Source organism: Oncorhynchus clarkii, chromosome 17, assembly GCF_045791955.1.
Source record: "Oncorhynchus clarkii lewisi isolate Uvic-CL-2024 chromosome 17, UVic_Ocla_1.0, whole genome shotgun sequence".
Classification (NCBI taxonomy): domain Eukaryota; kingdom Metazoa; phylum Chordata; class Actinopteri; order Salmoniformes; family Salmonidae; genus Oncorhynchus; species Oncorhynchus clarkii.
In genome coordinates, this window is record NC_092163.1 from 24,616,112 (window position 1) to 24,631,238 (window position 15,127).

General features: G+C 39.6%; 1 protein-coding gene across 1 annotated transcript; it reads left to right on the forward strand.

Moving 5' to 3' along the window:
- The first annotated feature begins 4,741 nt into the window (after positions 1-4,741).
- Positions 4,742-14,693, forward strand: LOC139370587 (uncharacterized). The gene is made up of 8 exons (XM_071110172.1): positions 4,742-4,835; positions 5,605-5,816; positions 5,928-6,093; positions 7,530-8,630; positions 8,806-8,871; positions 10,214-10,306; positions 10,789-11,684; positions 11,823-14,693. The coding sequence occupies exons 2-8, from the start codon at positions 5,622-5,624 to the stop codon at positions 11,907-11,909; spliced, it is 2,604 nt and encodes an 867-aa protein (XP_070966273.1). The 5' UTR covers positions 4,742-4,835; positions 5,605-5,621; the 3' UTR covers positions 11,910-14,693.
- The last annotated feature ends 434 nt before the right edge of the window (positions 14,694-15,127 follow it).

Genomic DNA, 15,127 nt, shown 5'->3' on the forward strand with positions numbered 1-15,127 from the left:
CTAGTCTAAAGAAGTCCAGTTTTCAGCTGTGCTAAAATAATTGCAAAAGGGTTTTCTAATGATCAATTAGCCTTTTTTAAATGATAAACTTGGAATAGCTAACACAACGTGCCATTGGAACACAGGAGTGATGGTTGCTGATAATGGGCCTCTGTACGCCTATGTAGATATTCAATAAAAAAATCAGCCGTTTCCAGCAACAAAAGTAATTTACAACATTAACAATGTCTACACTGTATTTCTGATCAATTTGATGAGAAAAAAAGTGTTTTTCTTTCAAAAACAAGGACATTTCTAAGTGACCCCAAACTTTTGAACGGTAAACAATATGTTAAACAAAACAAATAACTGCAAAGTTAAACAATCCATATAACTCTATGCACAAGGACTACTTTTAACAATTCCTACTGAAAATATTGCACAACATATTTCCTTGAAAAACAGTGCCGATGCAAAGATTGGTAACATAATGACGGTTTGTGCTGTCTTTCTGTTACCAAACTTTGCACCTGCACAGTTCTTCAAGTAAATATGTCTTGCAATATTTTCAGTAAATATTTTCAGTTTTCAGTGGAAATTGTTAAAAGTAGTCATTGTGCATAGAGTTGTATGGTTTGTTCAACTTTGCAATCAGTGTTTTTTTGTATACATTTTAAAGAGAAAAATATGAGTCTCAGTGTCACTGTTATCATGGAGTTTTATTTGATTCTTGTTTGTTTTTCACTTTTTCAAGCGCTTTTGAGAATCTTTGCAATGAAAAGTGCTATAGAAGTTGAATAAATTATTAGTATTATTATTTGGGTGAAAAAATCTTCTGCCCCCAACTGTGTCTGTAGGGACTTTTGACACTTGCCTTCTTTGCATCTGCACAGTTCTTCAAGTAAATATGTTTTGCAATATTTTTCAGTGAGGCCGGAAACAGGCAAGCAGCAATACACTGCCCTCTGCTGGACAGTTTAGGAGTGGGCAACTTTGATGGGGGTGAGTGCCCCAAAAAATGTGCATTTATCATGAGGGGCCACAGTGGCTCACAGGTCTGCATGTCCACAACTATAGAGAGAAATAGTAATGGTGTCTTTTTGTAGGCACTATCTCTGCCATGGTTAGTTGGACAAGCCTTTTGGGAAATTAATGGCATTATTGTAGGGTTTTTGGATAAACGTTGAAAATAAGGTCTGTGGAAAATACAGGCGTAGGAGATCTTATACGTTTTGTCTTATGAGAATCTTCATTAGCTAACGTCACTTTTTGTGAATTTTGAAGCATTTATGTAATTTTAAAAAGCACCTAAAGGCTAAATAATTATAATTCATAAAGGTGATGTTAACTGACTGATGTCATCTCACAGATCTCCTAAGCCTGTGTTAACCACAGACCCTATTTTTGGCGTTTATCCCAAAACCCTATTTTTTTCCCCATATGAATAGCTGAATGAACCAGAGGTATATCCGAACTCAGGATAAGACCCAGATGCAGACAGCTAGAGTCACAGATGTTTATTGACCCAAACAGGAGGCAGGAAAAGACAGGTCAAGGCAGGCAGAGGTCCGTAATCCAGGGCAGAGTCAATAAGGTACAGAACAGCAGGCAGGCTCGGGGTCAGAACAGGCAGAATGGTCAGAACCGGGGGAACAGAACTAGAGCACGACAGGCGCACGGGAAAACTGCTGGTAGGCTTGATGAAACAAAACGAACTGGCAACAGACAAACAGAGAATACAGGTATAAATACACTGGGGATAATGAGGAAGATGGGCGACACCTGGAGGGGGGTGGAGACAAGCACAAAGACAGGTGAAAGAGACCTTGTCACACCCTGATAACTCATTTCTGTTTTTTTAGGACTACAAGCTGACGAGCTCTATAACCACACATGCAGTCAGAGGTTTTTTGGGGCCCTAAGTGTTTCTCAGTATTGTATTTTTCAGAAGAAAACAATTGACCTTTCAGAGTTAATTTCATGCAATTCTATACATTTTGGCATGAGGCAGAGGGAAAATGTTGCAGTTTTAAAGTTTTACATGTTGTAATTCACTCATATATACACTACCGGTCAAAAGTTTTAGAACACCTATTTTTACTATTTTCTACAATGTAGAATAATAGTGAAGACATCAAAACTCTGAAATAACACATATGGAATCACGTAGTAACTAAAAAAATGTTAAACAAATCAAAACATATTTTATATTTGAGATTCTGCAAATAGCCACCCCTTTGCCTCTATGACAGCTTTGCCCCACCTGCCCTGAATGACGGGACAACACTGTGGCCAATATACCACGGCTAAGGGCTGTTCTTTGTGGTATCTGGCCAACAAGAAATAGCCCTTAGCTGTGGTATATTGGCCAGATGCCACAAAGAACAGCCCTTAGCTGTGGTATAAGAACAGACCTTTGTTTGGTGGAGGGGGGGGGGGCTTACCTGTTTTGCATGTCATTTTGGGATTAATACGTGTCACATATACAATGTAAAAATAAAAAAATGGCACTAAAGCTGCATACAAACATGGTCTCTTTTTTTGCTTTCTTGAGTAAGGCAGCTCCAAAATGCAGGTGTTTCAGCCTAGCTCGGGGCTTTCTGTGGTGGTGGCGCAGCCAGCGGAAAATACAGAGCATAGGGGTTGGTAAAGTTATTTTGTTGCACCGTGATTGGCTCAGTGTTCTGTCACTCGTGGGGACACTACTTCACTGCAAAATCTACGGGGAGAGCTCGAAAATTCAAGCGCCTTGAGTGCTGCCATGGTGTTACATTAGAAGGACCCATCCAAGAAGGCTCAAGGTCATTGGCCACAGATAAAATTACGTCAAATCACGTTATCTACCGTAGCTTGATTGGACTGATCATGTCAACATCATACTTTCAAAATCTCAGCTAGCAAGCTAGACAAGCAGTCATCATCACGAATCACGTCGACAATCTACTGGCAAATCCTTTTCAATCCTTGTCATATGAAGATAAACTATAGCTAAAACGTATCAGTGCTCATCTACCATTGGACATAAACATTACACAACAAGTTGGAAATTGCAAATTCAACAATGAGTGGTTTGGAAGGAATCATTGGCTAACTGCAAGAGTTGCAAAGCAATCACTAGCCTGCTATTCAGTGGGGTGGGTGTGTGATCCAAGTCTGGGTTTAAGGGTCTCTTTTCCAAGCTTAAAGGGATAAACACTCAACACCATGTGCCAGAGAAGGTTGAATACAATGGCCATGCTGTCAATCCAGTGAAGGAAAAGCAGCCAGCAAGTGCTCAGCATATGTGGGAACTCCTTTAAGACTTTTGGAAAAGCATTCCAGGTGAAGCTGGTTGAGGGAATGCCAAGAGTGTGCAAAGCTGTCATCAAGGCAAAGGGTAGCTATTTGAAGAATCTGAAATATAAAATATATTTTGATTTGTTTAACACTTTTTTGGTGCCAACGTGATTCTATATGTGTTATTTCATAGTTTTGATGTCTTCACTATTATTCTACAATGTAGAAAATAGTAAAAATAAAGAAAAATCCTTGAATGAGTAGGTGGTCCAAAACTTTTGACCGGTAGTGTATACTGTAGCTAAAAAAAAGTAATACTAAGTGTATCTTGTGTAGTAAGCTGTTAGTAGCCCATGTGCCTCACCCTAATAAGTTGGTCCCATTCCCCCTCATACCTTAGCCTATTGTTCTGATTTGGTGGAACATATGTAGCCTCTAGCCTGTTTTAGAGAAATGTAATCTTCAAATATTGTAAGAGCTTTCATTGTCTGCTTGTATGGCCCCTTTATTAATCCTACGGTTCTGACTTGGTGTACTGGGAGAACACTGTAAGAACGGTCCATGTTCTAAATTCTGACACTGTACATTTCAAAAGTGCGGAAAAAATTGTTATATTGACTAAGCCCATCCTAGCTCACTCATTAATGTTTTAATCGAAATTACAGATTGCCTCTTATCCACTCGTTGTCCCGTTATGCCATAGTTGGTACATCTAAATTGTCAGTAGAAACCACATTTGTTTAAGCAAGTCAGCCATACCGAGCAATGGTAAGGATTCATTCCATGGTGCTGAAAAGAAAGCTCTGCTGTTGGGACAGTTTTATGTAGGCCCTGGGCACCGTTTGTCACTGTTATAGTGCAATTCCTATATTGTGTTGTTTAGTGGCTTTGCTGCCATGCATCAAAAAAAGGGGATTTCGCCCCACCGACATTTACATGCTAAAATCACCACTGTATTAGTGAGATGTGCTATTCCATTTTGTTTCATTATTTTAATTAAAATAAGATACCTATACTTTTGCTTTGAAGAGTTAATTACAAAAATAAATATAAAATACATTTGAACATACTAATCTATGGGGGAGGGGGGGACTGTAGCTACTTATTTCCCTTCATGGTAATGTTTAGGCAAACAAACTATCATCCACATACCTTTTTTTTTTTTTTAACAAAATGTGCTTTTTTGTGTCAGCAATTGGCTAGTTACCCCATATTACTCTATATTACCCTATATTAATCTGACTATCCACAGTCACATGCACATATTATGGTGTGCATGTAACCGTGCTCACTTACTGTGTAGCCCTGTAGCAGTAGCTTGTTAAAATGGCCAATGAAGAAAACGTATTGAATTTGAACAATTTCAGACAGCGGTCACTAATTAAAATATAATTTAAACTTTTATTCAAAGCAGCGCTTTTATTTTGAAGGCACAAAACCGGAAGTCATTGTTTTATTACTACCAGCAGCAGGCAGTAAACGTTTAGAAAATTCGAATCATCTCAGCAAGAACAGTAGAGGGGCAAAGTCAACTCCGAGATCTCTGAGCTAGTAACGAACTCTATTTTCATTTCGAGACGGTAAGAAATATTGATAATGTTGCGTTTTATACATGTTCTAAAGGGTTTTAGAAGAACAGTAACGTTAAGACAGGCCGTGCTATATCAATAATATAGTCACAGGAAAATGGCGTCGGGCCACCCATTTACCTGTGACTATATTCATCATATTGCACGGTCGTATGTGTACTACTATGAAATGTGAACAACATCTACCTTAAAGATAACAATTTAAAAAAACGAAGATTATTTTTTATTTTATTAATCTGCCCACTGGAGAGCGCGTTTGCTAGACCTAGAACTGTTCAAAACAAAGACCTTGTTGCTATGCTACAAAAGCATGGAATGTTTTCACTAGGAACCAAACAGGAGGGGCCTACCTGAATTCGTCCAATAGAAACTCTAGTTTTTGTTGCAAAACGTTTCCCGTTGCAAAATGTTTTTTTTTTCAGTTATGACTGCTGAATAGATCCCAAATGTTGCTGGCTGCTAGCAGTCTTCTTCATTTTTCGTTTGTTTAAAAAAAAATTCCATTGCCGTTTATTAGGATATCCTATGTGATGTGTACCTTTGCCTGGTTCAGTTGGATCACAGTGTTCTGCCCAGTTATCTAATTTGTAGTTTTATATTTGTCAGTTAGCTGACGTTCCCCTGGACTGAAGTTAGAACCCCCTGCCCAGTTACTGTGTTGCCTTTTACAGTATTTACATGGCTTGTTAGCTAGATGGCTAACTATCTAGCTAATTGTGGTAGTTGGCATGACTAAACTGCTTATCATTTCTCTCTTCAGATTTTAAAAGGGATGAAATGTCAGTCTCACTGTGTATACAGTGTCAGACACAAACCACTGTGTTTAGTAAGACCTGCAACAGTTGTTTCTTTAACCACCCAAAAGAGAAGAAGTTGTTACAAGCAATGAAGAAGTATGATTACGAATGGGGACACAATGATTGCGCCCACTATAATAATAGCTCTCAGATATTGACTTCCACAAAAGTATTGGTAAGTGTTCCCCCTCCCCATATAACAATGTTAAACAATAATAATAATGATAATTTTTCAATTCTAGGCTAGCTACTACTTTAAATCTGAATGTCTGATTCTGTGTTTCAGCTCTACAAACTACACACTCTAGGATTTGTTCCCCTTCTCCTGCTTGGAAAAAGGAGACAGGGAACAAAACATATCGATATGGATTCCTTTTGCCCTCACCCCCAAGTCATAAAAGAAACGGGCTCTATTGAAACATTGAGAAACATTTATTTAGGTCTTCTGAATGGTAAGTGTACCTCATGTTCCATGTTTTTCTTTTTTAAATATTATATTTTAGAATGATTTTTTTTTTACAATTTATTACTCAAACTCCGCTGCCAGACAAAGTAGAATATTGCATCAAGGAAAGATTCACCCATGTTGAATGTTATTTTGTATTTGTGCATCTTTGAGTGCTGTTTTATCAATTCCTGGGGTCATTTCATGTTTTCATGTGTATCTGAGCTATGCAATATGATGATATAATGTTAGAAATCTGTGAATATTTTCTGTAAGTGACAACTATGACAGTTACAACAACAATAACCATTCATACCTCTATCCGGAAACTAAATCTTGATTGGATTTATTAGGATCCCCCCATTAGCCGACACCAATGGCCACAGCTAGTCTTACTGGGATCCGACACATAACAAAAAAGACATTACAGACAAAATACTTTACAATTTACATATGTTTATTGAGAAATCTGTAGCCATCTCTGGAAGCAAGGGGGTGTGGGTGACTTGCGTTTTTTTTTTTGGGGGGGGGGGGGGGGGGGGCAGCCACCATACCAAACATCAGAGCCTATTGTTTCTCCGTAGGATGATTTTAAAACAGTCTCTGAGCCGCTGACGAGAGCAAGTTCTGGGTTAGGTTCAATGGCCCTCTCCTATACCTTCTGAATACCACAAATACCACTCTGCTTTGCTCCCGAGTGGCGCAGCGGTCTAAGGCACTTCATCTTAGTGCTAGAGGCATCACTACAGACCCTGGTTCGATTCTTTGTTCAATCCCGGGCTGTATCACAACTGGCCATGATTGAGAGTCCCATAGGGCGGCGCACAATTGGCCCAGCGTCGTCCGGGTTAAGGGAGGTGTCTGGCTGGGGTAGGCCGGCATTTTAAATAAGAATTTGTTCTTAACTGGCTTGCCTATTTTTAAAAAATATATTTTAAAAAAAATGCATGGCTTGGAAGAGAGGATTTTGTTGCGGTCTTGACTTCAATATTTAGCCACAGGGGGGCATTAGTGTCCAATTTATTGGGGAAATGTATCAGCCCAGTATTAATGTTTTAAAGATTGGTAGTCCTAGGCCGACATTTTCCTTGGGCTTTTGTAAGTGAGCTTTACAAATACGATGGGATTTATTACACCAGGCAAATTACATGATTGTGGAGTCCAATGTTTAACATTTAAAAAAAATGAAGAGGTAAGAAAAGATTAAAGGAACCTGGGAAGAGAAACCATTTTATGGCATTAATGAACCCCATGTATAGTCAGTATTTTCCAGATCTCTATGTTTTGTTTAGTCTTTGTAACCATCTCACTGTAGTTAAGCTTGAAGATGAGCTTTGGGTTTTTCGGTAGTGTACCTCATGTTTCTTTATTTGACATGGAAATAAAAGCTTCTGATGCTCATTGTAGTGATTATTTGAATAACTATCATTCTTTACAATGCAGTCACACTCGGCACCGAGTCCCAATGTCAGTGCTCCCCAGTGTCTCCAGAGCCAGATGGGACCCCCGCACCAGCCGAGGTAGAGGGAACACCTACAACTGTCGATCCAGTGGGAACCTCTGCATCGACAGAGCTACACAGAATACCCATCTCCATCCAATTGAACGTAATACCAACAGAAACGGGCATACCCAACACACTAATCAATCCAGTGGGAACCCCTACAACTATCAATCCAGTGGGAACCCCTACAACTATCAATCCAGTGGGAACCCCTACAACTATCAATCCAGTGGGAACCCCTACAACTATCAATCCAGTGGGAACCCCTACAGCTATCAATCCAGTGGGAACCCCTACAGCTATCAATCCAGTGGGAACCCCTACAACTATCAATCCAGTGGGAACCCCTACAGCTATCAATCCAGTGGGAACCCCTACAGCTATCAATCCAGTGGGATTCCCTGCACCAACCAATCGAGACGGAATCCCCATATCTTTACAACTGAACCTAATCCCCACACCAACAGAGCCAGGCAAATCCTGCACACCAGCCTTTCCAGTGGGAATCCCTACACCAACCAATCTAGTGGGAACTCCTACAGCAATTGATCCATCAGGAACCCCTGCACCAACTATGCCAGACGGAATTCCCACATCCATCAGCCTGAACAAAATCATCACACTAACTAAGCCAGGCAAACACTCCACATCAACCAAAACATTGGGAACCCCTTCACCAATTAATTCAGTGGGGACCCCTGCACCAGCCGAGCTAGACGGACTCCCCACACCAACAGACCCAGCCAAACCCTCCACACCAACAAAGCTAGATGGAATCCCCACATACATCTGCCTGAACGGAATCCCCACATCCATCTGCATGAACGGAACCCCCACACCAATACAACCCAAAATCCCCAGACCAATACAGCCCAAAATCCCCAGACCAATACAGCCCAAAATCCCCTCACCAATACAGCCAGGCAAACCCTCCACACAAAACAATCCAGTGGGAACCCCTACACCAATGGATAAAATCTCTGACTCCTCTGAGCACCAGGACCAAGAAATGCAAAGGCCAAAACGAAAAATGTGGAGAGGTAAGCATTAGGAGCCGGTTTCCCTGACAGAGTAATCCGTGCCTAAAAAGCATGCTCTCTTGGGAATCTCTAATGAAAGTGCTTTTTAGTCCCGGCTAAGGAAAGGGGGGGGGGGAGTGGGGAAGTGTCACATTGTGTATTTGCAGTTCTCACCCGTGTGCCATTTATCACACAGATGGAGATCTAATCGAAGCTGAAGACAGTGCAACCACTCAAGCACAAAAGAGAATAAAAGCCACAGGTATAACTAATATATTTGAATTTATTTAGGCTTAAGGTTCTGTACAATCAAAATCTACAGTTTTGTATTGTGGTGATGTAAAATGCATCATGATGATGTGGCACAACACACTTTGCTATATTTTGACAACTTGATTGCTGACATGCAAAACAATTTGGAACTGTATCAACGGTGCACCAATGAAGAAGAAAAAAAGCCACTAAACATTTGAGTGGATTATTCCATTAATACTATAACTGGAGCTGAAACATAAAATAAGGATTGTAATCAATAATTTGCTATCATATAGCTTTGACATGTAGATTATAAAATTGACATTTTCATTTACAACAATATTAAATAGTTTTACGGTCCTGTGGTTTTACGCTTTCAAATGATATTGAAAACAAACATATTATCTTTATTAGTGACAGAGATAGGGGTATTTCATGATAGACTAGGGGGTCCAAAATGGGAAAACTGAGCACCTCTATCCACTGTGGTTGGTCATTCAGGTCCAATATTCAGATCCTCATCATTTCTACTATGAGCATGTATATAAAGTTTGATTTCAATACAAAAAGGTGATTAAGTTCATATGGAATAACCTCAAGGCTACTTCATCACTTTCACTCTCAAAAGTATCACCACAGACAAAATATATCAGATACGTCACTGGTGGTATAAATCTGAAGCATCCTTTTAGAACTTCCACTCACCACCAATATGGTGAGAAGAACATGCAGTATGTTGAGCGTAGAATTTGTTTTGCACTCGCTGCAGACGGCTACATCACTCTGCTAACACATGACTGCACACTTTTTTAAAAACCTTTAATTTCGATTTAAAATATTTGCTTTATTCAGATTTTTCAGGGGATGCTGTCTGACACTCCATGACAGGATGACAATTTAGTTTTTTTGGTATGGTTTCCTAGAAACAAGGGTGGCTCATAGTATCGATTTGGCTCAACTTACCCCACTCTCCCCTGCACTAAATGTTGTAGACTTGATGCTTTGCCAAAGTTTCAAAAACATTGTTTAGAAGGAATCCAAGGGCGAATTGAGTTATTGCGCGCACACACACACTTCCCTAACAGAAATATGCAAATACATGCTAAAATGTGCTAATAGTATCTTGCTAGCTCGTGCTTAGCTCTGCCCATCTCCTTGCTTGTTCTGCCCACTGTGCTTCATTTACTCTCATTGTAACTAACGCAGATGAAGAGTCTTGTGTTAGTTAAAAGTATATTTGGTATCACTGTGCATTATTTACATTCTGTAACATCGCAACTAACATTGTAACGGCTACCCAATAGATGAATATGCAAACATAACATTTTATTTATTTGATCTGTTTGTAGAAGAGTGGCTGAACATGGATACGGATAGGCCCACGGTGTCAAGACATGCAGAGGTAGACACTGAAGTATTAGATCAGCTAGAAAAACACAAAGGTAATTGATTTCACTCTAAAGGGTATCACTGTGTGCATTTTCTACGTTCTGCAACATTGTAAAGGCGTCCGCATGCTTCCCAGTCAAAACAGTTCGGAAAAGTTTGACATTTTTGTTTGTTTTGAACTTGTAGCTGAAGTCTACGCCCCTTCGGTGATTGGTCAACAATAGGGATTCTTCAATAAAGTATTTTTTTTAGTCATTCACCGAGAGACGACTCATTTTGATGCAAAACTTTTCATTAAGAAATACTGCACCAAACGTCTTAGTTAATGTAAAATTGTGAGACTAAGATCTCTGCAAAAACATCAAAATGAATGAGATTTTCAAGCAAAGGTCATTTTAAGGGAGTATGCGAGCACTCTAGTTCGCCTAGCCACCAGCCGAACTGAAGCATGCTGATGCCTTAACAAAACATTGTCAGAGTTATCCCATGGATGAATTTGCGAACATAACATTTGATTAATTTGATCTGTTCATAGAAGAGTGTCTGAACATGGATACGGATAGGCCCACGGTGTCAAGACATGCAGAGGTAGACACTGAAGTATTAGATCAACTAGAAAAGAGCAGCATTGTACAAGCAACCAACAAGCAAACTTTGTGGGCTATAAACTGCTTCAAAGACTGGCTGGCAGAGAAACAGATGATAGTGGATTTTTCAACCATTGAGAAATCTGAAATGAATGTGCTCTTGCGAGATTTTTACTGTTCTGTTCGAAGGGGTAAAGGTGGGGAGTATTGTATCCCGAGCTATATCGGAATCCGGGCTGGCGTGAACAGATTCATTAACCTCCCTCCCCTTAGCAGAGCCTGGTGCTTGATGAAGGACAGTGAGTTTACCTCCTCTAATAATGTATTTATTGGGGTACTAAAGAAAATCAGACGAGAGGGCAGGGACAAAACTACCCATCCTAAGGTGATTAAAGCACAAGACCTTGAGATTCTTCAAAACTCTCCTGTGCTAAGCCCCTACACACCAAGAGGGCTAGTCAACAAAGTGTGGTTTGATATCCAGTTACACTTTGGCCCCAGAGGAAAGGAGGGCAATAGGCGGCTAACGCCACAGTCTTTTGTAATAAAGTACGATGAAAACGGAGCAAAATATGCAACGATGACTTCCAGCGAGGAAAGACAGAACCAGAAAGATGCAGAAGAGCAGAACTGGCAGAATCGCTGTGGAATCATGTTTCAGAACCCTGGTAGTCACCTCTGTCCAGTCGCCTCCTTGGAGAAGTATCTGAGCAAGATCCCATCAGATGCCACCGCCCTCTACCTCCATCCTAAGAAGATGGTCATCACCAGTGACAGAATATGGTATAGCCAGGAGCCAATGGGGTTCAATTACCTTTCATCAATGCTGCCCCGACTGTGCCAGGTTTGCTTTTTTTCCCCCGTAACATAATTACGTAACATTTTAATATTCGCTAAATAGCTAAGTTGTACTCATAACTCAACCTGTTGTTGATACTTGGCTTACTTTTCTCTATCACTCGCTCTCTTTTTCTCTCTCTAGGAGGCTGGTACATTGGAAAAGTACACAAACAACTGCTTACGATCTTTGCGTGAGATCATGTCTGTCAGCACACTGATAGTTCCTTGAAAAGTAATTGAAAACCTTCAATGGACAGAAAGAGATGTCAAATAAGCTCACTGAGTCAAGGCAGTGACACACTTCAGTTTTACTTCCTACCAGCGACATTGTTTTGGTCTTATACGCAAACGGAGAGCTTGCCAAGATATACAGTCCTCACCATTTCTATATGGACTATGTATTTTGACACTGAGGCTAAGATTGACATTTTTTGCTCTATATTCCAGCATTTTGTATTTAAGATGAATGAGGCGACAGTCCAGAATTTAACCTTTTGAATTCAGATTATGTTTTAAGGTATAGATTTTGTTTTGCGCTGAGACTTCACTTTTCAGAATTGTAAAGCCTTTTAAGATTTATTTTCACCAACAAGTTTTACTCTACTGGAAACTGTTTAACCATAATCATCCATTTAGGAAATCTAAAGTTTAGGGGGGGGGGGGGAGAGGAGAATCGCAGCAATTGCAGGATAATGGGGCGGATAGATTTTTGTATGTGTGAAATATATTTTTTTTTTGGTGACTGGAAGCAATTTGATGTGATACTTCCTAGATCTGTTTTTACATGGGTAGACATGTTTTTCTACCACACTATGTCTACACCACTTTGTAGACCATCTGTTGTGGCAAATGGTCATACAGCTGTTTTAACTAATTTAATTGTACCCTTCACATAGAAGTGATATTTCCCTTATTTACTAGATATATTATTTAAAGGTTAAGTACCAACTACCTAAAATGACCCGTATCCCCTTAAATTCAAGATTTTTAACTATGTATGCCTCTTTCTCAGAAAGAAATGGAACTTGCAAAACAATTTTGCAAGCTATAATGATAGTGCAGCAGAACCTGTTAAGAGTGCTTGAGAGTTAAATAAATGTTGAATATGAGTAATAACAAGTACATGTATCCTAAAGTCTGTAGGCATAGTGAACTTGATTACATTATAATGTTGGCCTACATGCATAATTGTAGCCTACTTTTCCTTCCCGGCACTAGGGCTGCTGAATCAAGTGCACCTACCGCTAACGGCGCAAAACAAATAAAATAAATAGGATCGCAAGGCTTTATCAGAGTTTTTAAACCAAACTGTACTGTCTTGGGCTTTATCGTTGTTTTTTTGTTTTTTTACAGAAATGCTTGGAGATCACGATCGACCTGTTGGTAGCAACTGTTGTAGCCTTTTATTTGCGAGGCACAAAGGAGCATAAATTGAAATAACTTGCCCCGCAATAGATTTACCGTTTCTCAGTATGGTAGGGCAAAGGCCTGCAAACTACTAAACCTGATAATCGTCTAAAAGTAGCACACTGATGAGAAGAATCCGTAGTAAAACCCGGACTCGAGGGTAAACTGTCTAACAAAATGAATAATTAGACATTCGAAACCACCTGTAACCATGAACAAAATTGTTGGAATGACCACACAAACTGTGAAATTATCATTCATGGGCTACAGGCAACCATAACTTGAAAACCACAAATCAGAATTTATATATTCCAGTTGCTACTGGGAGGAGAATAACCATTACGCGTTGAACACACCGACAGTGTAATTGCAATTTGGTACACCAGAATTACATTAATTCCCAATGAAACGCTGCGTTTGCGTTGCAGTGCAGTTTTGTTTATGAGAATGAATGAAATACCTGGAGTGACGAGTTCGGCCTACTGAGTTTATAAAGCATGGGTGAAACTTTTCGTTCATCACCGAAGAACCCTTTAATAAAATGGCAGTGCTATTGCAAAGTAGGCTACAATTATGCATGTAGGCTAACATTAGAATGTAAAATCTGAATGGCTATGCCTGCAGACTTCAGGATACATGTTTTACTGATTGCTATACAATACTGATCCATGCTTGCCGGCAATGGAGTGTCAGGAAATGTAGAAACGGAAGATCCAAGTTCAAGTGTAATTATCCATCTGGTTAGTTTTAGGCTTTTGCACTCAACATGGAAATATAATTGTTGTGATTTGAAGTTGTATTGAAGAATTTATTCATGTAACACACCGACAGTGTTATATTACGATGAGCTATAATATAATCACTAGGCCTATGCTTTGCATGCAGACTGTTAAAGAATGTGACAATGAGTAACAATGAATGTTGTCAGATCGATATAAGCATTTAATTAATTACCTAAAGATTTGGATGTATCTCTGTGCACTTCCTGCAAAAGAAAGGTTGACACTAGACATTTTGTTTGACTTTTTATTATATAATTAAAACCAAAAACATATAATCTACTAGCAGTGAACCCGCTCAACATTTTACATTACATTCAGTCATCTAACGGACTCCCATCCAGAGCGAACCACAGAAGCAGTCAAGGCTCTGCTCAAGTTCAAAAACTGGGACCCGAACCAGCGACCTATCAGCCACTGGCCCAGGCTCCCAACTGCCAGGCCACCAGCCCTCCAAGATCCCCCACAGTTCACCCGAGAGCTGCTCCTCAACCATCTGAACCCCCCCCCCTTATTTACATGTGTGTGTGGGTTTGAATCCAAGTGTGTGTATATGCATGTGTACATGCGTACAAAACCTGCGTGGCATCAGCCTCAGGCAACCAGGCATTACATGTAACAACGTTGCCCCTCACTGTCATTCAAACATCCATTTTTTTTCATTTTAAATTTTAATCTTTGACCGTCATTCCGTCCCACCTATCTCTGCTGGCCAACCTCTTCTGATTTCTACGTGTCATATGTCTTTCAACTATGCTGTGATGTTTAACATACAATTTGAATCTATGTAATCAAATAAAATCCACAGATTGCGCGTTGAAGATAAATACTTTTACTAAGAGTATTAGTAATTGACTGACCCGGTCTCTCCAGATCTCCCAACAATTATATTTCTAGGGCCAATTTTAGATTGTTATGCTTTTTCGGCCATTCCTGAGACCAGAAACGGGCTACTTGAGGATAATACCAAAACAAATGGTCTATTGATTCTGTATCCTCTGCGGTGCTGCGATGATTGTATGCCCCAAATATTCAACATTTTGTTGTTGGCAAGAATTTATATAATAATTGTAACTGAAAAGCATGACGTGTCTAATCTTGTAGTTTTATGTATCAACTCGTACCATGAAGTCGGTACATCAAAAATCTCTTCCCAGCTATTTTGCTGTATGTATAAATATGTATACATTTTGCTGTCAAAATCCTGGTCCCCAAATGAAACTGGTATACTTTCCTATTTATGATATTTTTATTCCTCTGA